The sequence below is a fragment of the Microtus ochrogaster genome, chromosome 18, assembly GCF_000317375.1.
Source record: "Microtus ochrogaster isolate Prairie Vole_2 chromosome 18, MicOch1.0, whole genome shotgun sequence".
Taxonomy (NCBI): Eukaryota; Metazoa; Chordata; class Mammalia; order Rodentia; family Cricetidae; genus Microtus; species Microtus ochrogaster.
In genome coordinates this window covers 61091335-61115948 of record NC_022020.1, presented here as the reverse complement: position 1 = coordinate 61115948, position 24614 = coordinate 61091335, and the positions used below count along the sequence as shown (strand labels likewise).

The following is a 24614-nucleotide window of genomic DNA, read 5'->3' as shown; positions in this document are numbered from 1 at the left end:
TCCATCCAACCAGACTCAGGCAGAGTTTGACAGAAAAATCGGCAGTAGTGTGGTTGGCACCTACTTTGAGCTAATGTCTCTCTCCTGTCCCACCAGAAGCTCCATGAGCCCCAGCAATTCTGGATAGTTACCAGCAGGGGGAGGAAACCAAGAGCTGCCCCCACTGAGAAGCAGGTACCAAGATCCAGCAAGGCTGCAGGGCAGACAGTTCGGGAACCATCTTAGTGGAACCGATCAAACACAGCAAGTCAGGAGACTAGAAAGTGTATTTAAAGACACCAGTACCACACAGAGCACACGAGCTGGTGTTAACTAGGGAAGAGGGCTGCCTGGGAAAGTCTGGAGCAGTGGGTGACTGGAAAAGAATGTACGAGGCAAGGGGTCACATAGCCCTCAGTTCTGGAGAGGTACAGGGAAGGACAGCCGATGGCTTAGCTCTCCCGCTACAGCGACCCTCCCCCTCCCACTCTTTGGGCAGCCCCGAGTAGGAGCATATGTGGCCAATGCAAACCCCAGGACTGGGAAGAAAACAGCACTTAATTATTGAGGCACTTTTGAGATGGTGAGAGTGAGTGTGTGTGTGTGTGTGTGTGTGTGTGTGTGTGTGTGTGTGTGTATAGACATTTCCATTGCTATCCATTTGCATGGACGGCAGTAAGATGAGATAGGCACTGGTGGTGAAGGAGGGGCCTGCAACAGAGAGGAGAGGGGCTCTTTCCACTAGAGACCCTCGCCCTGGAGCCGTGGGCAGAGCTCCCACCTCCAGGCAGGCAGGTCGCCGGCAGCAACTCGGGCTCCACCGGGCAGCAGAGCCGCAGGAGCCTGGCATGCCCGTGCATCTTTCGCACACCGAGACTGAAGCTGTGAAGAGCATCGACTGCCCTTTCTCTTCAAGGAGTTTGTCTGTGGATGGAGAAGGGGTAAGAGAGCCCAACTTCTGCTGCTCTGACCTTTGGGGCTAAGGATGGGAAAGAATCATCTACTTCGAAGGCCATCAGCTTGTCTCACAGATCTAAAATTTACTGTCCCTTTGTGTGGCCACAGACCAACCACTACCATCCCACCTAATCCCGGGTTCCTGGGGAGAAAAAAAACCCTTAACCTCCAAGGTCCCCCACAAAAATTTATGACTGCCATACTAAGAAGAAAAAAAGAAACCTTTGGCCTTCCAGTCAGAGCCAAATGACCACGAAAATGTAGGTTTTGGGGGACAGCGCAGCTCTGGGCATGCACATGCATTTATGGTCAGTTTAGCTGCTTAGCATTCCAAGGTGCTGCCCACGTTCACAATAAAACAAAGTTCACACACACAGACACAGACACAGACACACACACACACACACACACACACCACTACAGGCACACAGCTGGCGCTGTCCTCCAGCTAGCAGCAGAGATGGAGATGCCATAGGGCACACCACGGAGGTGTGCTCCAGTTAAGGGCAAACCTCCTGTCACCTGCTCGGAGAAAGCCACCGCTGCCTATTGGCCACCTCTAGACTGGGTATATTCCATCCCTCAGACTTTCTTACCTCTTGATGTAGCTCCTGCTGTACAGGATCTGCTGCAGCAAGGTCACCAAGGCGAAGGCGCAGATGAAAATGAAGAGCAAAGTTCGGTTCCCCAACAAATCCCGGTTGGCTGAGGGGTCTGCGTAGCGCATCCTGGCGGCCCGGCGCCGCGGATGCACGGTGCGGGGCGGCGTGGCAATCACGCACGCTGTGTGGGGCCCCGGGGGGCGTTAGGTGAACTGTTAAGGCTTGTCCAGGAGGGCAGAGGACTTCGCCGGGCAAAGTTTCCCGCGAGCGCAGCCGGGGCCGCGGTGGCGAAAGGACAGGGCCAGTCGTGAGGCGGTCCGCCGAGCCCCAGGCCTGTCCTCGCGTGCTGCTGTCTCTGGGCGCCGGTGTCCCGCAGCCTCCGATCTGCCCGTGGAGGGGCGACGGCAGGTGCCCGAGACGGGCCGCCCTCCCGCCGAGGTGACGACCAATGAGGAGCAGGGCCGGCCAGGTTGGGCTGAGACTCTGCGCTGCGCACCGCCCCCTCCGGGCTGGCTCGGGATCGGGGACAGCCGGAGCTTGGGGCCGGCCGGAGGACAGCGTGTCTGATCCCCGCGCCCGCAGTCAGGGAGTGCGAAGGTTGCCCTTCGGTGCTGCGGAGGCGAGGTGGGCGACGCAACCTGAGGACGCGGGGCTGTGGGGAGGGGGAAGGGAAAGGCGGAAAGAGCCGGGTTGGAATCGTGGGGTTCGGAGGAGCGCGGGGACAAGCGCAGACCGCATAGCCAGCCTCGTCGGAGACGAGCATTTGCATGCGGCGCGCAGGGCACTGAGTCACCGCGGCGCCCGCGTCCTCGCGCGCTGCTGGAGAATCCGCCGTGAAAACGGAGCAAGGTCAGCCGGGCAGCCCTTCAAGGACGGCGCGCGCGCGGCCCCTGCATGATAATGGCCCGAAGGGTTGTCCCTGGGGCCTCGATTCCCGGCTCCTGCTGAGCAGAAAGTCGGGGTCTAACCCAACCCCTTACCTCCCCCACCTCCCCGGCTACTGGCCTCTACCCTTTCACCATCTACAGCTAACGGCCCTTAGTCAATAACTCTGTTGTCACCCAGACACTGGGACTTTGTTTTATCCTTGGAACTATTCATAGACCATAGGTCAGCAGCTGGCCAACTTCGGGTACTACGGCTCCCCAAAGCTTTAAGAAGTCACTAGGTCCAGTAGTGAGCACTCGGTGCTTCGGTGTAAACTGGTGAAATGATCCCAGAGATGCAACGGGAAGGCGGTGGTATCCCAGAAATTCTTACCTCCGAAGAATGCCCACCCCTACCAGATTCCAGGCTCGGGACAGCAGTCCATCCTTCCATCCAGACACCGCATAGACTTGGGAGTCAGTCACGTGCCTGGGGCATCCACTACTCAAGTCACTCTATATATTAGGGTGCCCTTCCCAGGACCTTCCAGACACTCCCTAGGTCCCAGAGTCATGCCTGCCTTGCACTCAAAATTTGACCAAAACTCAAATCGCAGCAGGAAAAAGAATTTTGGAGAAATGTCCAGACTCCAACCCCTTTGCATTTAGCAATCTTTTTTTGAACAGAAAGACCAAGGGATGCATGTTAAGTTTCCATGATTAAGGAGCCAGTAATGATTTCAACTGTATTCTTTCACAGGATTGAAACACTAAGTATTATCTTTGAAGAATGTGTAGTTTTCTATCCCCTATACCTATCTGTGAGTACTCAGGCTTTTCAGCCAATTAATGGGATAATCTAGAAATCCGGAGGGCTCATCACTGTCTGATTAGCCTTGAATCCGTTGATGATTTACACATCAACCTATAATCGCTCTCATGTACGCTCATGAATTTTTACCTCCTGTCTCCTATCATGGTCTACAGTTGAGTGGGTCCAAGTGCAGTTACCTAGCCGGGTCTGTCTAGCAAGAAGTTCTTGAGTTTGAGGTTTCCTGTACATGCTGGGAATGGGGACCTGTCAGTGTACCCCAACAACAGCACTGACTTAGTGCTTTTCTCTCCTGCTTTCTTTCTTTCTCCACAGGCTTTTGCTCTGAAGCCCAGGCTGGCCTCCAACTTGTGCCCATTCTCAACGCGGGGTTAGGGTGTGTGTCACCCAGAGCAGGGACTGTCAATCTACCTTGTGCCTTCCTTGTGTGAGGTTAGCGAGGAAGACATACAGAGACAGGAGCAGTCACTGACAACATGAGTTTCTTATTCAGCCCTGGAGGGGGTCTCTCTAGTCTAGAAACCCGAGTCCACTGTCTGCTTCTAAACTGGGGTAGTTAGAGAGGAGAATGGGGAAGGGAAAGGATTAAAAAGTTAACATTTTTGGCACATGGCTGTCCCTCTGTGTTAGTAACCAGGGAGTGATGCATTAGAGAATGTCAGGTGACAGATCAGTATCTCTTCAGGCACATTACTGGGATCAATAGGGCAGGACGGACAAACACGCAGAGAATCGGGTTACTTTAGTTCTTAGAAATTAATTTAGTTTTCAGATCATTGTCATCCAACCATATGCAGGCGCTATACAAATTGGAGTGGTTAGCCCCTCCCTCCAGCCCCGGCACCTTGTTTCCTTTCTCATCCTGCTTATCCTCCCTCCCCATTCTGAGAATTGCCTTTGGATACAAGCTTCTCTGCAAAATAAACCAAAACAAATCCATTTTACAGTAATGAATCCAAATTATCCCAAGAACCTTTTAATTGAAGTATAATACATTTGCCAAAACAGCATGGACCACCAGTGTATAGCTCACTGTATTTTCATAAGCTGAGCACAGTGATGTGGCCAGAATGGGAACCAGAGGAGAAGTCCTCCCACCCACCTAGGATCTCATCACGCTCCACTATGGCTACTGTGCGCTCAAGGGTTCTGAGGCTCGAACTCTAGGCATCAGGCTCACACAGCCAAAGCTTATACCACTAAGCCAACTCACAGAGCTAGCTCTGACTCCTGATGCCAACTTAATGTATTTCCCGTTCAGGCAGTTTCTGTAAATGGAATATTGTTTTGTGTCTGGCTTCTTCCGGCTCACTGTTAGCTGTGAAATCCATACATGTTATTGTGCGCACATTTTTACCAGTCATGCGCATGAATGCTAACACAGGCTGCTGGGCAGAGGGTTTTCGTATGTCTTCAGGCTGAAGTCAGGTGGTTGAGATCAGTGGGTGGCTCTCTATGGCCCTGATCACATGAGTCCTTGAAGCAGACTGGGATCTTCTATGGAGGTGAGTTGAATTATTCTAGGGACTGACTTTAGAGAGCACTCACTGATGGCTTTGAAGATAGAGGAGACCTCTTGGCAAAGTACTCAGATGCCCTCTCAGAGCAGAGACTGGCTCCTGGTCAATAGCCAACAACCACACAAAAGACACTGAATTCTTCTAACCTGAAGAGGCTTATAAGAGGGTCCTGGGTTCCAGCTGCCCTGATCTTGAGACGCATTAAAAATGAGACCCCGCCCCTCAGCTATACAACTTGAAGCTCATCTGTGTATTCCTCACAATACTAAATGTGTGGTTCTTTCACAACAGGATAAAACCAGTTTCTAGTTAGCGTCTGTGCAATCTTTCTGCTGTATAATACTGTAGCATGCCTATCTTTCCTTTTGCTTTGTGTTTTTAGGGCCTCAGATTGAACCCAGGGACTTGTGCATGCTAGCCAAAGCATTAGACCACCATGCCACATGACCAGCACTAGTATTTCTACTGTTGAAGGACATTTGGCAGCTGCTGCCATGAAGCTTCCAAAGCCTGCTCCTTGATGGATTGAGGCATGCATATCTATTGGGCATCTGAATTTGGAAATTTTCAGTCAGATACTGTATGGATGTTCAGCTTTAGTGACTACTGCCAAATGGTTTTCCAAAATGACACATTATTTATAACTAGGTATCTGCCTTGCCACCACCAAATGAGGTGATGTGAGCATTAATCTCCTAACCTAATGGAAAAAAGAGCACCAAAATTATTGAGGGACAGTGGCAGCCCCAGAGGTCCTTACTCTCTGTTACCTGCATGGACCTGCAGGGAATAAGCTTGATGCAGGTGTTGGGGACAGTTGGGGATCTGTGGAAACACCCATGGGGTGGCTCTCCATCACTCTGCAAATGGCCAGCAGTAATCTAGTCCATCTCTGCTGACGCTGCTTATCCAGCCCAATGGCACTTGATATCTGATTTCTTCAGATCAAACTTAAGAGTTATATTTAACCCACCCACAAATGTCTTGCAAGGCTAGTGGAATCAGAGAACTAAGGTCATGAAACGAAGGAGTTTGAAATCTTTGATGCCACTGGCAATGTGGAGCCAGACTCTACCTTAGGCCAAATTTATGCTCTGATTGTAGAATTGCAGCAAACATTCAGAAGGACTTACAAACAAAAGAGTAGACACGTGACCGAGTGATCGCAGTGCCAGATTCAGTGAACACCATTTTTATATTGTAATGGCCAGGGATGGGGACAGCTGCATCATTGTTTAAAATACACACTCACGCACAATTAAGCCAAGAACAAATGTCAACACTGGCACAATCTGCTAAATTACTGATAACTGATGGGTATTACTCATGCTGCGAACATTGTCTCCAATATGAAATAGAGCAGCTTAAAAAGAGGAAGGAACTGAGCAGTTTCTCTGGGCTTTTATTTTGTGCAGCCCAACCACAATCTGCGATTATGTAAGTGGCATTCCACGCACGTGTTCAAGGAGTGTGTGACAAGGGTGTGCCGTTCTTATGCCTCTTGACATTTGTGCTAACAAGTCAGGCCTGCAAGGGGCTGCTCTCGGCTTGGGGACAGTATTTGTGATGAAAGCGTCTGTTACCATGTGAGCCAATTGCTCTGGTGATAGCCCCATAATCTATGGCTCAGCCAACCACCAACAGAGTTCAATGCAGGTGCTGCGCTTCACATCAGCCAGCTTGATTTTTAATCACTTCGAATTGTGTGCTGGAGCTATAATGTCTACTCCTCATGCATTTCCATTGTGACTTATGGGTTATGTGTAAGTCACTGGTAATCCTAAACCTTCCTGCCATGGCATCTCCAACCCCAGAAGCTCCTCACCTTCCAGCAGTCAATCACTGCATCAGAAAGCAGAAAGGTTCTGGCCCGCCTCAAGTTTGCCATGCTCTCATAGCTAGCCAGGCAAAACTCACAGTGGGATAAGGTCATCTGGATCCCACTTAGATGACATGGCAGCTTAACTGAATCCCACATCTCCTTCATTCATCCTAAATGCTGGGTTCTGGGAAAGAAACATGGAATCCAGTTCTACTCTTTAGAGAAAGAGCACTGGTGAACAGGGCTAAGAGAATAAATAGTTTGGGTTCTTATCAAGTTTAGTGCTCCTTCAGTACCTACAAAGGGACAGGTGGCCCACTAGGATCATTCACTTATAAAGCACCAATGAAGGCCTCCCAATCTCCCTATATAGCTACTCTATATGAGTCATTTAGCCATCACCCTAAGTTCTAAAGCTCCATGTATTCTGTGGACATGGCTGGCATGACCCCTACATACAGGTATTAGTTTGTATTAAACAGAGATTAAAGTCTAGTGAGGAAATCAGACAATCTTTACATGCTGAGTAACTGGGAGTGATCAGGAGGGTGGCTGGTAGGATGGACCACAGGAAGGTGTCTAGAAGTATTTGGGGGCTGCAATGGCATGGGAACGGATAGTCAATCTGATGAAAACAATGCGACTAGGTGTTCCCGGTAGAAGCTGTAGCATGAGTAAAGGTTCCAGTGGTAGCTGTGGCTTGCTGGCTCCATGGAACTTAGAGATGAAGGTGGTGTGTGGCCCAGAGGCAGAGCCTTGCAAGTTGGGACTCCATCCATGGACTATGTCAAAACTGTATCATAGCGAATCCATCTGCAAACTGAGGGGGCAGCATTGAGAGAGCAGTGCTGCCGAGGCATAAGACTTCTACTGGCTGCAGGCATCAGATCCCACTCCCTGGTGTCCATTCCCTCACCCTATCAGCGGGCAGCCCGGGCCAGGGTAAGACTTCCTTCTTTGCCTGCTCCCATGGAAGCAGAAAAAGAGTGTAAAATATGATCACTGCTTTGTAAAAGCTGTCACCATATTAAGTGGCTCATCACTCAGTTCACTTGAGAGTCACAGAAGTGGGTTAAGCATGTCTAGGGATGCCCGCTACAAAATCATGCAGTTGCTAGAGCTTGTGTCTGGTGTGCACTGTCCCTGCCTTCTGGGGCCCTCTGTCCTCCAGGTTCCTGGTATAAGTCCATGCTCTGCCCTGCTTCTCCCACCTCTCCTCTTGAGAGAGGCTTTGAGAACTGTCCTCTAAACCTTTGATGGAGACTGACCCTGTGGTGTCATCGATACCGTGTCTCTCCCCAGTTGTGCTCTCAGCACTGGAAAGGAAGACACAGGAACTGACATCCTCATCACATCCTCACACATTTTCAATTCGGTCTTCTGGGCTGGGTTTCCTCAGGAACATCTACTTCATTTCTAACAGAATTGTTGGGGATAAGATGTTGTAGGAAATTTTCTTCCTCCAACTAGCCAATACTTAAGGCTGATGCTCTGCCTGAGACCCTGGAAGGGGATCATTGTCCACAACACATGCAGTCATCAGTTTGACAGTCTGGCTTTGCTATGATAGGAGTTTAGCCTAATTATCATTCTCACAGGCCAAGTGTACAATGAAGAACACCAGCATCTAACAAGATTTCTGAAAGACCAGATGGTAATTGTCACAGGCTTCATGAAACAGTTTCTGTGGCCAGTGTTCCACTAAGTCGTCATAATGTGGAAGCACGGCTGAGCCACGAGCTGTGTTGCTGACTCCACTCCACGCTGGAATATGCAGGACTTCTGCACACAGTCCCAGCCCACTGACCTGAATAACACAGAAGGCCTTCCCTTGTGTTTAGACACTGTCTCCACAAAGGCTTAATAACTTACAAGAACCTATTATCCACCGCCAATACATTAGATTTATTTAGCCTTGAATTGAACCTGGAACTCACAGTGTGACATTTATGTGCACAAATGACCCTGACTGTGGCCTACAGTCTCATACATACTTGTCTCTGGTCGCTATGGTTCACAGAGCAACCATTCAATAGGTCGTTTGTACGATTCCACCTTTCTGCCTGGAGACAACAGATTCTTGGGTCCTTAAAATCAGTGTCAGCAGAGCAGGAACCACAGAGATACTAATGAGCACATCAGCTGTGGGGTACACTTGGGATTCTCTACTGGGGAAGCAGGCTGAGAGGGTGCTAAGAGAGAGACTGGGAGACCCTTGCTTGCATGGTTGTGACCATCAAGTTCACATGAAGTAACGAGATGGGTCAACCTCCTTCCAAGGGTGGAGTCAGGTTCTTTGTTGTGACTGAATGCCCTGACATCTGACTGTGAAGGCTGTGACAAGGTTGAAGAAAGTGATGGCGGTGTCCCAGAGCTGGGGCAGCACTAAAAACTGTAGCACATGGATAAAGTGTTTGTCAGGATCGAATGTGAAACCGTGAGAGTGCTGTGTAGGGGGACTCTTTCCTGGTGAGCCAGTCTTTACTGCGACCTTAGATGGGGAAGTCATTTCACAGTGCAAATGTGTGACACTAATCAGTGCCTTCCCTGCCAGCTTCACATTCAAGCTCCCAGAACGTCAACTCTTCCACGTCCTCTCCAGCCTCCACCACAGCTGCTTCTCTACCACCCCAACTTGGCTGCTGTGAGTCTCCCCACCCATGTCCTCAGCCAGGTCAGAAGCCAGCCAGCTGAATGACAGTTAACACTGGATCTGAGGAACTCGGGGATTTTACCTGAATGCCTTCAGATTCTTACGGGATATCATTTGCATAGGTGCAAATAAGAGCTCTGTAGTTGCGTGTAAACTTTAAAATACTTTAGGATCCAGTGATTGGATGCTGCAAAAGTTCTTTTCTTTGTAAGCTTTGTAAAAAGTAGGACATATGCTCCAAAGAGCACATCCACCATAGTACACAGCTCTCTGAATAATCACAACACAAAGATGGCAATGTGAGAAAAAACAATGAAGGAAAGAAACCATCAGTCCCTAGAGCCCCTCATGTTCCCTCAGGCTCAGGTGCCATCCCGAACCCTGTCATCTTCACTACTCTTCCCAGCCCTGTCTCCTCTGTGGTGCACCTCACAGGATCCTGGGCCAGTTCGAGACTAGCACAGTGGAAGGAACATGTACTTTGGAGCCTATCACCTCTACCACTCGCTAGTGTTGTGGCTCTGGTAAGACATACCATCTCCCTAAGAGTCTCTGAACACTGTCCTGGGGACCCAGTGTGCTGTCCACTTTCCACAGGACAGAGGGGTGGGGCTGGTGCTCAGCATGCAGCCACTAAAGCTTCACAATCGGGCTCTTTGTGGGCCTCTACAGCCCTGTGTGGAGAGTCACTGTGTCTGGTTCACAGGTTGCCTCTGTGATTGTCAGGAGAGATGACCAGTCCAGTCAGGGCAGACTGGAAACTGTTTCTCAGATCCAAGGCTGACCAGTGTGACCCAAAGGTGATGAGATCCAGGAGGGGATTCAAACTTACCCCCAGTCCCATGGACATCTGAATGCAACTTTGGGTCAGAGTGTTGGTCCTTTTAAGAGATTATCTTCACTAATATTTATCTCAGCCTTGCCAGGATGTTTCCTAAACGGACACATAAATGCCAGCCTTATGACACTTGCTAATAAAAACCAAATCCTTTGGCTTGAGTCGCAGTGGTGCCTAATAATAGCTGCAGAGGCAGATGAGTGGCCATGCGAAGAATATGTGGGACTCTCAGAGCCAAGAGACCGTAGGGCAGTCAGAGCCAATGACAGCATCAGCAGTCAGGGCGAGGGCCAGTCTGGTCTATGACTGCGAGCAGTATTTGTGGGAGGTGGAGGGGAGAGCAGAAAACCAGTCAGCCCCATGCTGGTCACATCAACAAAACCAGGGAAGGCCATGCTGTCACACAATAAATATACTGGACAGCGACTCTGGAGCATGCACATACTGCTGTGTGCTGAGGGCTCGGAGGAAAGTTCCTTACCCCTTCCCAGGATGTTCAGATAGTTGTTCAGATGGAGAGCAGGTACCTTCTTGTGTTAGAAATACAAACCAATCATTTACTAACTCTGGGCAGCGGCCTGAGAAATGAATGTACCGCGAACACCTGATTGGTTCTTGCTGTCTTTATGGGAGTCTGACAAGGGGGAGGGAGGCACCTCTGAGTCTGCTTGTCCACCTAGCAGCCTCTTCAGCTGCCACAGCATCCTTGTCCCATCACAGCTCCAGGTCTTGTCTATGAGCTGTGAAGCGTTCACCACTGAGTCCAGGTTTCCCTCCCTATGTGCATGGAATGGGCACGAGAATCCGGTGAACAAAGAGCTGGACTGGATCTGACACACCAAGACTCCAACACCACCTCTGCTCTAGGACTCTAACAGCCACACAGTGGAGGAAAGAGGAAGAGAGAGCACAAAGATGAGCTCCCCCTGCCAGCCTTCCCTCCTGTTCAGGAGCCTCTCATCCAATAGCTTCCTTTCAGCTCACCCCAGAGTTCGGGCACATGGCCACAGCCTGATTTAGCTCACTTTAAAGAAAAGCAGAGCCGGGCGGTGGTGGCGCACGCCTTTAATCCCAGCACTTGGGAGGCAGAGGCAGGCGGATCTCTGTGAGTTGGAGGCCAGCCTGGTCTACAGAGCTAGTTCCACGACAGGAACCAAAAAAGCTACGGAGAAACCCTGTCTCGAAAAAATAAAAATAAAATAAAATAAAAAAAAAAGCAGTCGCTGCCCTGAGCACTGAATTGACGTGGCCGGTCTGCATCCAGGATGACTTCCCCAGGAGCTCCTGCGCTGCTCCCAGCTAGACAGACGACCCCAAGTCCTCGGCACTCTTGGCGTGCTACACAGCTATCTACCCAGGTATCCCGTCAATTTCCCGCCCCGATGTTCTGGGGAGGCAGAAGCAGGCTGCTTCCATACTAACACAGAACCAGCATGCAATCAGCAAAACAGACCTGAGAACTAAGACACTCACACTATAGCTTCACACATTCTCATGAAAACCAGGTTCTAACTCAAGGCCCCAGCCAAGAAGGCATCCTGTCACCGTAGCCGTCCCCTCCTTTCCTCAGATGGGGTCTGAACGAATAATATGTTCCCTTGCGGAAAGTTTGGGGTCTCCCTTTGGTGACAGGCAGTCACCATATTTAGTCCCTATGGTTGCAGGAGTGCCAACAGCACAGTCCACCTCTAATACAGAGAATTACTCTGTGGGGGAATGTCGGCACTTCCTGAGCTGAGGAGACAGCATCTATATTCTTACTATCCTCTTGCGTTCCTGACTATTGCCTAGATCTGCAGGTCCCTGACTAAGGTAGGAAGGTGATTAGTAAGCACTGGGGAGGAGGTGGGGGTGGGCGGGTGGAAAAGTAGGTATTCAAAGTCCACCCAAGCCTTCTACACAGTCTCTGGTACCACCATACCCGAGGCTGTCCACCCTGGCCCCCAGCGAGGCCTTGGGTCAGGAAAGCACTAAGAGCTGTGTGTGAAAAGTCAGACTTGCGGGTTGCTATAAAAAGGAGCGAAATCGCAGATGTGCCTTTTCATGTCTTTTGCTCCATCTCAGTGAGCACACACATCTTACAGCAGCTACCCTCTCCCTCTTACAGCCTCTCCCTCCCTCCACGGTGCTTGATTAAAATAACTCTTCTCAGGGTCAGTCTTGCTGCCCTGCAGAGAGGGAAACTGCTCCAGGACTAGGGTTGAGCCCAGATGAAACATCTAGCTTGGCTCCTGCCATGTCCTGCCCACTCTCGAGAAGTCAGAGGTAACAGAGTGAGGAGACCTGGGTACCCCACCCAGGTGATGTCGGACAAACATGAGAACAAGCTGAGCTATGAGAGCAAGAGAAAATGCATGGAGAAAGCCCCTAACCAAAGACAGAACCTAGATTCTGTTGGGCAAGTTGTCAGTGCGCTGTGTAACATGGGAAAGTTGTTTCCCTCTCTGAGCCTCAGGTCACTTCATCTATAAAATAGAGTATTTGAGGGCCTTTCCAGTGCTGGGCTCATGGCTAAGCCACTTCCATGTTCATCACTGTTCGAAATCACCTTCCTTCACCTCCCACAGCAATTTAGTTTGGCTTGCCCTTGACTTAGGTAGCTGTGTATCGACCTGATATTTGGCCTCATCTAAGAACTCTGCATTTCTTCAAGCCTCCAGGGCCAATACCTGCCCTGAAGTTTGTTCTCCATCCTGCCTCCAAGATCTCAATGCTAATCTCATGTCCTATTTAAATCCTTCATTGTGGAACTGGAGAAACGGTTCAGCAGGTAAGAGTGGGTACTCATCTCGTAGAGAACTTGAGATCTGTCCCCAGCACTCATTCTAGCACCTCATAACCACTTTTAACTCCACTGCAAGGTGATGGAGGAAGGTCATTGGTTAATTAAATAAAGAAGCTGCTTGCCCTGATAGGTTAAAACATAGCTGGGAGGAGTAAACAGAACAGAACGCTGGGAGGAAGAGGAAGTGAGCTCAGACTCGACAGCTCTCCTCTCGGGGGCAGACGCCTCAGAGAGACACCATGCTCCCATCTCCAAGGTGGACGCAAGAGCTCTGCTCTCTGAGACACACGCGATGAAGCTCCGACCCAGGATGGACATAGGCTAGAATCTTCCCTGTAAGACCGATGCTCACAGATTATTAGAGATGGGTTGATCGGGATATCAGAAGTAGCCAGTAAGGACTAGAGCTAAAGGGCCAAGCAGTGTTTAAATGAATACAATTTGTGTGTTGTTATTTTGGGGCATAAGCTAGCAGGTGGCCGGGGGCAGCCGGGGTGCTGGGGACCCAGCCCCGCCGCTCTTACTACTACAGCAAGGGACCCCAGGGTCTCTTCTGGATTCCCCATTTGCTGCACTTACATGTACACACACACACACACACACACTTCTACCTATTAACTCTCTTTATCTCTTTATCTCTTTAACGCTAACACACTGTACTTGATTGAGTGGCTGAAGAGTCTGCGATGCTCACCTGTCTTTCTTGCGTTTTCCTTTGTGAAGATTCTGTTTAAGAAGTTTGTCCATCTCTCGATGCCACTATTTAACTTTTATTACCAATTTGTAGTCGTGGATAGATGGCAGATGATAAAAAGATGGGTATAGAGACAGACAGGTAATAAACTGCTGATAGCTAATTGATCATTTGGACCACTTTTGTCAAATACATGTGATGCATGTAATTTTTCCCCAGAATGTGGTTCATAGTTTCATTTTAAATGTTTATTATCTGAAAAATTTCATTTTGATAAAGTCAAGTCTATTTTTGTTGTTGTTGTTCCTTGGGACTTTTGAGTTCTAAGAAATTGCCTACAAAATTGCAAACACATGTGCTAAAATTTTCTTTGTTGAGCTTACGGCTTACCTTTTGTAGATACAAGATGCAGCTCAAGTTATGTTCATGAATGGTGTGAGGCAGGAGTTGGATCTCACATCTGTCCCTTAAGAATTTCCAACTTATCCCAACATTATTTACTAAAAAAACATCCTTCCCACACTAAATTGGCACTTTTATTTAAAAAAGCAAGTTTGCTACCTATATGGGTTTTTTTCTGATTGATGTTTTATTCCATTTGTCTATTCAACTACAGATATGCAATAACATAGTTTCTCAACATAGCTTTCTAGCATGCCTTGAAATTTGGAGGTATATATTCTCCAACTTTAGTCTTTAAGATTATTTTGGAGTTACATTATCAATTTATAGTCTGATAAAATTCTAGGAATGCCATCTATCAATGTCAAATCTTGTCCATATTAAATCTTTAAAACTATGAACATCTACCTATCTATCTTCTATTTCTCTATTTATTCATATCTAATTCAGTTTTTCTCAATTAGTGGCTTATTTATTTATTCTTTCATCTGTAGACTGGGTTTTCTGTATCTCATGCTGGCTTCAAACCTGATATGTAGGTGAAGGCGACCTTGGCTTTCTGATTCTCCTGCTTCAATCTCCTACATGCTGAGATCACAGGTTTTCAAAACCACAGTTGATTTGTGCTCCCCCAACAGTGCTAGGGACAAACCCAGGACTTCGTGCATGTTAGGCAAGCACTCTATCAACTGAACTACATCCCTGGCCTAATTTTTTTGAACACTTTGTAGGGGTTCCAACATATTCCACACTCAGTTTTCCTATCACAAACAGCTTGCGTTCTTATCTTGTATCTGTCAAAACGAATGAGCCAATGCTAACACACTGCTGTCATGGCCAGGATTTGATCAACATTGACCTCAAGTTCTGGTAACTCATGTAAGATAAACTAATCATCATGTCTCCTCAAGAGTCTCTTGACTTTCCTTGTTGAATGGCTTCAAAAGCCTGGAGAAGCACTGGGCAGGCATTTTGTAGAACGCCTTTCAATGAAGACTTCACTGATGCTTTTTGTCATGGTTTTGCAGGAAGTTTAGGGGGATAAGGTACTGCTTTTATCACATCAAGGGCATGTAATGTCAACATTACTAATTACTGTTAATTTTGATCTTGACCACCTGGATAACACTTTCCTCTATAGACTACTTTCTTCCTGCCCTTTTCATACTATATTGAGAAGGAAAAGTCTCTACACACAATATTCTTTAAAAATCTGTACGTTCCATGCCTTTCAGGGTTTTATAACTACATAAACTATCTTGAAGTCTGCATAAAAGAACTGTCTCTTGCCTTCCAGTTACTGACTCATTTAGTCATTTGTGTAACTCAATATGGACTCCCAGTCTTTAGAAAAGTTGAGTTATAATTGGGCGATGGTGGCGCAAGCCCTTAATCCCAACACTCAGGAGGGACAGGCAGGCGAATCTCTGTGAGTTCGAGGCCAGCCTGGTCTACAAAGCAAGTTCCAGGATAGCCAGAACTGTTACAAAGAGAAACCCTGTCTCAAAAGAACCCCCCCCCCCGCAAAAAAATAAAACCCAACAAAACAAAACAAAAAGGTTGAGTGATATGGGATTCCCCACTGTATGCTGTGATTACCATTAATGAATAGAGAAACTGGCTTGAGACTATAGCAGGGAGAACACAGGTAGGTGGGGAAAACTAAACAGAATGCTAGGAGAAAGAAGGTGGAGTCAAAGAATGAAGTCATGTAGCCCCACTGGAGGTAGATGCCAGAACTTTACCTGGTAAGCCACAGCCTTGTGGCGATACACAGATTAATAGAAATGGGTTAAATTAAGATGTAAGAGTTAGCCAATAAGATCGCCATTTCAAACTGAGGTCAAGGAAAGAGCCAGTGGCTGGCTGCTTTGCTTTTCAGATCTTCAGGATGAACAACCCCAATTTCTCTGAGTTTTTATTGTGTTTCACTTAGGGGATGGGAATTCACCTGGGGGGAGGCTATTGGGGGCTCTCTACCTCCCTTCCTCCTGACCAATCAAGTGGGCTCCAGGTCTGGCCTGACCATGTTCATCAGCATTGGCTCCTCTGTTGAAGGCTTTCACTGAACCCCAGTGCCATCCCTTCTGCTCCCTTGCATCTTCATTGTCGGAATTTCTTCAGGGATGACCTCCATGACATCAAGAATGACTTCCAGATTTGGAGGGTGGTATGCATAAGATATTCTTCGATTTACATTTTATGCAGTAGTTTTCTGATTTTTAACTTCAAAATATTTGAAAGAAGACATGGAAGTTGGAAATTTGCATCCTTCTGCCTGGGCTCCTGGTTCTTAATCAGTCTTGTTTGCCTGTATCCTTGTGGAAGCCATGCAGTATTCATTTGGGAGTCATTGTGGCCAATAATTTGCCTTCTGGATTGTTGGCCCTTGTGTTTGCTGTTTGTACCCTTTTATTGCTCCATCCCATGAGTCCCAAGTGGCACAAATTCTGGGCAAGTTGTCAATAGCAATCAAGGCATTGATTTACATACTGGGACTACAACTTCTCATCTCTGGTTCCTTCATCTGGATTGTAGCTGTAAGCGGACTAATTTCTGGCAGTGGTAAAACCACAAAATGTTCCAGGCTTACCAGGTGCTCTGCATCCACAGTAGGATAGTCCAGTTCTTCTCTCAAGACCTTGGGGCCATCTTGTCATCTTCAGAACCCACTGGCAAGAGCATAACCAGGAGCTGAAGCTCTCAGTTTGCACAACTGAGGTGACAGCAGCAGGGAAGAATGATCATTGAAATCAGCTTTTCATCTTGGTATAAACTATCAATATGGCCTCAATCTGAACATCGGGCATCTCCTCTCCAGAGAGTTTCTGAGGAGCAGGCTGTTCAGTGCATGGAGATGGGATTTTCTAGAATGCCACAGAGGCCCTGAGGGCCTCAAGCAATGAGCTCAATGTGGTCACAGCCTACTGCTGCAGCAATGACATTTAGCCCAGCTGTTAAATGAGAGTAGTGTGTCTCTGCCACCACATCAGCCCAAGGACCACGTGAGCTTCAACATGAATGATCTGGAGAGGAGGTTGGTCCCCACCATACACTGACCTTAACTCCAAGATAGAGACACATTCAGGGAAGTAGAGGCAGGTGGTAGTCCACTGTGAGCAAAATCAGCTATAGAAGGAATAGATCATTTCCTATAAGCAAACTATACATGTTGTGTTCTGCAAAATGAGCAGAAATGTTAAACTGATTTGGTATAACATACCAAATTAGGTGTGTTATACTTACAATAATGTTTTTTACGTGGTTTTGGTTGTTCTGTTTTGTCAAATAAATAAAGAAAAAAACCCAGGATGGATAGAACCTGAGGTTGCGCCCCAGCTTTCCAAGGTGTCCACATGTACATGTGCAGCCACACAAACACATGCACACAGATTAAATTAAGGAACACATTCTATTGCACCCCAAATTACACATGGCCTTTGGCATACCCTTTACTCCCTTAGCCTCTGGGCCACGGCTGGTTTTCCTGAATGGCATTATTTACTAGGAGCTTTTTGAGGTTAGCTTCTTTCACGTAAAGCCTCTGAGGTTGACACCTGTTACTGTGCACATAAACACCAGTTCCTTTCCTTTCCTAGGATGCCTATGCGCCACTGCTTACTTATTTGTGCCTTGTTTCCAATGAGGAACAATTGTTAACAAAATGCTCTAAGTGTATGTATACATATTTTCACGGCAGAAGTGCTCCTTTCTTAGATTTAACCACCTCGGATGGAGTTGCTATCCTACTCTAAGTACAGTATAAGCTGGGTGGTGGTCCACACCACACCTGACATAGCAGCATTCAGAGGCTCAAGCAGGACTACACCTGAAGAGTGACACCCCGCCTCAAAACACCAGATTTAGATGCTTTCAAATATTTATTTTTAGGTGTGTGTATGTGTGCTTGAATGTATGACTGAACCACAACATGCCTGGTGCCACAGAGATCAGAAATGGCATCAGCTACCTTGGAACTTGAATTTGAGTACTCTTAACTGCTGACTCCAATCCCAACAAAAGATTCAAATACCAAAGAATAACTCAACCCTTACAGTTTTGTTTGTTTGTTTTTGAGACAGCGTTTCCTAATGTAGCCATAGTGGTCCTGAAACTCACAGAGATCTGACTGCCTCTGCATCCCAAGTGCTGGTATTAAAGGTGTGCACCACCACCGCCGGGCCCCTGGCCTGTGTTTTAAGGTTCTGGTGCCACTTCACACTTACTCCAGGAACACACAAGACTTGCGGTGCCAGCCCTGCAGCTTATGGGTCACCCTTAGCCAATCCAACAGGCTAGTAGCTACATACAAATGTAGTACTCATTGTAGTGGGTTATTTCTTTGAAGGTTTTGAACATTTTAAAATTAATTAACTTATATATTTTATGGTACTGGGAACTGGATTCAAGACCTCATGCATGCTAGGTAAGCTTTTTCCCAGTGAGCAATATCCACAATTTCTCAGTGTAGTTTTAATTTGCATTTGCCTAATGAGTAACAGTGTTAGAGATACTTTTATTTTGGAGTGAACAAGTATACATTTATTATACAGCATGATACAGAGAAGTCTATTGAGAGGTCATAGACTTTAAAATAAAAAAATAAAAACATATAACATTTACCTATTTTGGTGGATAAGTTTAATTTCTTAACCCAACTTCTTCATGAATATTCTTATAAAAATACTACCTTTTTGTTCCTAGAAGTTAACATTGTCAACTTAGTGATCATTATATATCACGCAAAGGACAAAGGTCAGCAGAAGTTATAAAGCAGAAAGACAAACATATCAGAATGTTAAAAAAGAAATTAGGTGACTAAAAGAGTGGCGAGAAGAGAGGGCTCCTGCTCGCACCACTGTCTTCTGTGTTCTTGCCTGGTCACAGACATCCTAAGTTAAAGGCATCTTCACAACCTACAAGTGATGGCATATGTCTGTAATCCATTGCTTGAGAGGTGGAGACAGGAGGATTAGAAGTTCAAGTTCACCCTCAGCTACACATTAAGCTTGAGGCCAGACTGGGCTGGAGAGAGACCCTAATCTTTAAAAAACAAACAGAATGTTAGATGTTAATCATACCTGCAATACCAGCACTTGAGAGACTGAAGCAGGAGAGCTGGAAGTTTGAGGCCAGCCTGAGCTACAATAAAAACCTCATTTCAAATTTAGCAAGAACAAAAGGTATTGCCATAAAACTGTGTAACTTTACAGATTAATGCATCTCTTAATCATCATCACAAAAAAATTTTTTTTTCGAGACAGGGTTTCTCTGTGACTTTGGAGCCTGTCCTGGAACTAGCTCTTGTAGACCAGGCTGGCCTCGAACTCACAGAGATCCGCCTGCCTCTGCCTCCCGAGTGCTGGGATTAAAGGCATGAACCACCACCGCCTGGCCAGAATTTTTTTTTTTTTTTGCAGTACATAGTGATTAACAGAAACCCTCAGAACTAGCCAAAATGCAGAAAATAAAACCGTGGAATGTTCAGCCCTAACTGGAACATACAACACACACACACACACACACACACACACACACACACACACACACACACACTCCCAAGGCTTAGGGATCATATGGAAGAAGGGACTAAAACAGTCAGTATAAGAATCAGGCCATGGATGACTTCCAGACACAGAAGAACAGTAGCACATAAGAGTTATACATATGTAAAGACCTGGGCAAGCCCAACGAAGACCCAATCTCAGCCTGGAGGGCGGAGCTGTGGATGAGGTCTCAGGCCTAGCCAAGGAGCTATCCGCAATGATGGCTAGCTGCTGGAAGGGGTGGTCAGTGCTCTTTAAGAGTGCACCCCTAGTGAACTGACCATGCTCTAGTGGAAAGCAGCTCACCCAAGGATATTTGCACAGCACTAACTGGTCTTGATGGGTTTAAAAAGAAAACAAACATAAATTTGGGTGGGTAGGGAAAGGGTGTGGATTTGAGAAGAGTTGGGGGAATATTATTAAAACATGTTCTACAAAATTCTCAAAGAATAAGGTATTTTTAAAAATAGATTAGACTTCTCTGAGTTTCCAGGCACAGTTTCACACGGGACAACTAACTGTTCTGGGCAGCTTGTAAGCTCAGTCACTGCGGTGGGCATAAGTTTTGAGAAGATACGTGGGCAACAAGAGTGTATTGTCTCAGGTTTGGCAAGTGTGTGTTCACAGAAAAGCCAGCTCTGGCCAAGCTTTCATACTCAAAAGACAGTGCTCTTTGAGTAAAGTTGGCTGGGGTGATTCTCATTTTTAACTTCTCTTTGCCAATTTCTCCTTTTCCCTTGGATTCCCCAGTTTGAAGCTCAGCTTTTGTTTTCCCTTGAGACAGTTGGTCTTGTCCTTAGCCATTTGCTGAGACTCTTCTAAGACATCAAGTTTCTAAGTCATCTAAGTTTTGCACATAGCTTCATCTGATTGTTCTATTTCCCTTTGAAGCTGGACCTGTTATTCTGTTGCCTAACTCCACACTGAGAGCCCCCTCTTTGTATATTCTAGTTACTCCTCCAGAGAGTCCAAGACTAGGCTGTGTTTAACTGTATACTCGTTTCCCTTGTGGGCAAGAAAGAGTTCTCTCACTTTTTTAAACCCCCAGTGTTTTTTGTTTTTTTTTGTTTGTTTTTTTGGTTTCCTCTAGTGCTGCTTCTCTAGGAAGAATATTTCAGGTAGTCTTCAGCTTGTGTTCTCCCCAGCTCTAAACATGGAATGCTTTCTGGAAGAGTTTGTTGTTGTTGTTGTTGATGATGATGATGATTTAAGGTTAAAATAAGCATTTGGAGCGACTGGGTCTTTAAGTATCAGGAGAGGTTGCTTCTAAGTTCACAGAGTGGCAACTCCAAGATGACTCATCTGGAGACTTCACATAGCTTCCTGTTAGATTGCACATAAAGTCAGAATCCTTTATTTGGTTGAGAAGTGATTGCTAGCGTGACAGTGGATCCTTCCAGAAAAATAATTATCTGTCTGAAAAGAAAGTGTAGGAGCTGGTGCCAGAACACTCTTATCCCTGGATATATTTAGGTATGTTGGGTAAGTGGTTTTGTTGTTTTGGTTTTTCATTTGAGATAGGATCTCATCATGTAGTCCTAGCCAATAAGCTTCGGAGACAAAGCTGACCTCAAATTCAGAGACCTAGCTGCTTCTGCGTTCCAAATGCTACAATTAAAGATATGTACTCAGACTCGTTCATATCTACCCACACATTGTATCTTATATATTTCTTGGAGAAAAATAGAACTTTTATATTTTCTCCCAATTTCTAGCTCATACTTTCACTTTTCTCAAATGTCTATTAAAACAGAACTTTAAAAGCTCAGCATTTCTTCTTAGATATTTAAGGCACTGACCTAACAAATCTTTCTGCCTAATAACAAAAACACATGCACTCCCTGCTTTGTTTTTCTTCTATGTACTCCATGATTCTAGGTATTTAGGTCTATGATCCCTTAGAGTTTCCTCCAGCCACCTTGACAGCTGACATGTCTCAGCCTCATTTTAAGTGGGTGAAGTTTATTTTTTTATTAATTTATTTATTAAAGATTTCTGCCTCCTCCCCGCCACCGCCTCCCATTTCATTTTCCTCCCCCTCCCCCCACTCATCTTTCACTCTGTGAAGTTTTGCCTACTCCAGTTTGTCATGCAAATGAAACCATACGGTATGCAGACTTTAAAAGGCTGTCTTAATACTTCATTTCTCTTAAATTTTATTACATTTTGAAAAATTTTGTGTGCATGGGGTTGGGGGGGAGAAGCAAACACCATGTCTTGTTTCGCATGCAGGAATCAGAGGACAACTTGAGAGAACTGGTCCTCTTTCCACCAGTGGGTCTGAGGGATCAGGCTTGGTGGCAGGTGCCTTTACCTGTTGAACTATCTCACCAGTCTCCTTTTATTATTTTGCATGTGTGATAATGTGTGCATAGATGTGTGGGTCTTGATCCTACGCATGAGTCCTGAGGTCAGGGAAGGCTGTTGTTCTCCTCTATCACTATCTGCACCAGCGCTTCTCAACCTTCCTAATGCTGTGACCCTTCAATACAAGTTCCACGTGCCGTGGTGAATCTCCAACCATGAAATGTCATTGTTAGATCATAACTAATTTTGAACCATAATGTAACTATCTGATATACAGGATATCTGATATAGGACCCCAAAGAGGTAGAGACCTATACATGAAGAACCACTGATCTACAATCCTTTGACGCAGAGGCTATCTTTTGGCACTTGCTTTGGCCAGCCAACAAGTCCCAGAAATTCTCAGGTCTCTGCTCTCCATAGCTCTAGCGCAACAGGTGTGCAGGAGAGCAAATGCAGCTTATCCCCTGGGTTCTGGGATCCAAACTAAGTGTTGTATAGCAGACAGCACTTAGCTATTTTCCAGACTGGTGATACCTTTTGCTTGTTTGTTTGAGTGATACTGTACTGTCCAGATGCACCACCTTTACTTACCCACTCACCTACTAAAAGACATCTTGGTTGCTTTTGAGTGTTGGCAATTTCTAACAAAGCTGTAACTCTCCACGGGCAGACTTTTTTGAGATGTCCGTCTTAAATTCATTTGGGTAAATTCATTCACTACGGAGCATAGTGGCTGTATGCTCACTTTTCAAGGAAACTACCAAACCAAAGTACAGCTATACCATATTGCTCTCCCATCCCTGAATGAGAGTTCCTATTGGAACATATCCCTCCAGCATTTGGGTGCTTTCAGAGGGAGAGGGGAGGGAAGAAGAAAGGCTGAATGTTTGCACAGTAAGAAATTTAATGACCAGTGCATATGCTGGCTGTATTAATTGCAGTTACTGAAAAAGCATGACATTTTTGCAAATTACCATGCAGCAAAATACTAAGCCCAGAATTCTGATTTTTAGACCTTGCTTTCAGGTTCTATGGCAATGCTACAAGAGGTAAGTTCTAGGCACTATACCTGGGCCACTTCACCTATGTACATATAAGGTCTTTCTTGAAATAACAGGTGTCACCAAAGACAAGAGGAAAAGAACTGAAAGCAAGAGCAAAGCAGGACAAAACCTGCAGCAGACATGAATGAGAAATCGGAGTCTTAGGAAATTTGCTGCAGTTTTATTTGGTTAATTTTTAAAAACCCAATCTTTGAAAAACAGATAGCAATAGCTTGACCAGATGCTACACCACATTGTAGCAATGTCAGTAGCAGTGGAGAGCAGCCCAACACACCCTTCCCTTTTGGGGAACTCCATCCAGGGAAAGGCGGATTCTTAACTATACAGGAGAAAATTTCAGAAATGAGCCAGAACGAAGCAAAGTCAGGAAGTTTATTAAGACATAGCTACCACATGGCTCAGATTCAAGTGCAGGCACTAGAGAGAGCGCCACACTAGGTGTTCCCACAGTGGCTACACACACGCTTCTGGCTTCCTATGCTACCTTCCCCCAAAGGCAGGAATTTACAGGGTTGAAAGATTAAGCAGTTTAAATTTTAAGAAAAGGTTAAAAATTAAGGGGAAGGATACACATTGGTTTACTTTTCTTATTTCACAGAATTTCCTTTTGAGCTAGGCTGTGGTGGTGCACACCTCTAATCCTAGCAGAGGCAAGGAGAGCTCTGTGAGTTCAAGGCCAGCCTGGATAACATGAGTTAGTTCCAGGACAGCTAGGACTTTAATACAGAAAAACCCTGTCTCAAAAAAAAAAAAAAAAAGCCAACAAAAAATATTTCCTTTTGTAAGTCAAATTGTAGGGTTTTGTCTGTTGCTTTGGTGTGCCTGTTTAGAAGATTTGAGTGGAGGGCTGATATGGTTAGAGTTGAGGCCACAAACACTATAGACCTAAAAAATCTGCTTTAACAAACATATTTAAGATGCCTTTAGAAATACAAGCACTATCTCAGTAGGCAACTGCAATTTTAGCCAGTTGTATTAAAGTTGCAGCTCTCAACCAGATTTCAGTGCAAAGGGTTTCTTTCCCATTTCATGCATGAAAATTTTTCTATCTTGCTTGAAACCCATGGTAAAATGAGCACAGTAGTGAAATGTGAACTCTATTGACTACTAATGGAAGAGAGCACACGCAGGCAGATGGATGTGTGCATGTGAACTGTATTGACTACTAATGGAAGAGAATACACGCAGGCAGATCGATGTGGACATGAATTTATCTAAAAAAAGATAGTTTATGAAATGGTTGAATTATTTGAACCTCTGTCTGAAGGCTTTCCAATTTGAGATTTTTTTATTTACTTATATATTTGGCAAAAGTGTTAAATTTATCTGAAACTTTTAACCATTCTGAGACTTTTTTGATGAAGTAAATCATCCATAAATAACAATTACCAGGTTTAACTCAAGAAAGAGTAGCGAGTCTTAACAAAACTAAAAATCCTAAAAGAAACTTAAAGTCTCAGTAATATAAAACAGCTGGCATGCCCTGTTGAACGCAGCAGTAATGGAATGTGACCGTTACTTTCTTAACCTGAGGTAGAGCCCAGTTCTCATACCCAAGGCTCACGCTATCCTGGGCTTCGTTTCCATTGCTGTGAAGACACCATGACCACAGCAACTTATAAAGCCCAGAGGTTTGATTCATAGTTGTAATGATGGGAAGTACGGCGGCACACAGGCAGACATGGTGCTGGACAGGTAGCTGAGAGTTCTACATTCAAATCCGCAGGCAAATGCCTTCAGTATT

The 24614-nt window shown here is 45.9% G+C and overlaps 1 protein-coding gene and 1 pseudogene across 5 annotated transcripts in view; one reads left to right on the top strand and one right to left on the bottom strand.

Moving 5' to 3' along the window:
- Positions 1 to 2265, bottom strand: part of St8sia5 (ST8 alpha-N-acetyl-neuraminide alpha-2,8-sialyltransferase 5) — a 69204-nt gene extending 66939 nt beyond the window's left edge. For all 5 annotated transcript variants that reach the window (XR_003377725.1, XM_013349590.2, XM_005356287.2 and 2 more), the window contains exon 1: positions 1533 to 2265. Coding sequence is in view for 4 of the 5 variants with exons in the window: in XM_013349590.2 (XP_013205044.1) it covers positions 1533 to 1663 (131 nt within the window). In the remaining variant the exon portion in view is untranslated. The remainder of the gene's footprint in view (positions 1 to 1532) is intronic.
- A 10107-nt stretch (positions 2266 to 12372) lies between these two features.
- Positions 12373 to 16899, top strand: LOC101979586 (annotated as a pseudogene).
- The last annotated feature ends 7715 nt before the right edge of the window (positions 16900 to 24614 follow it).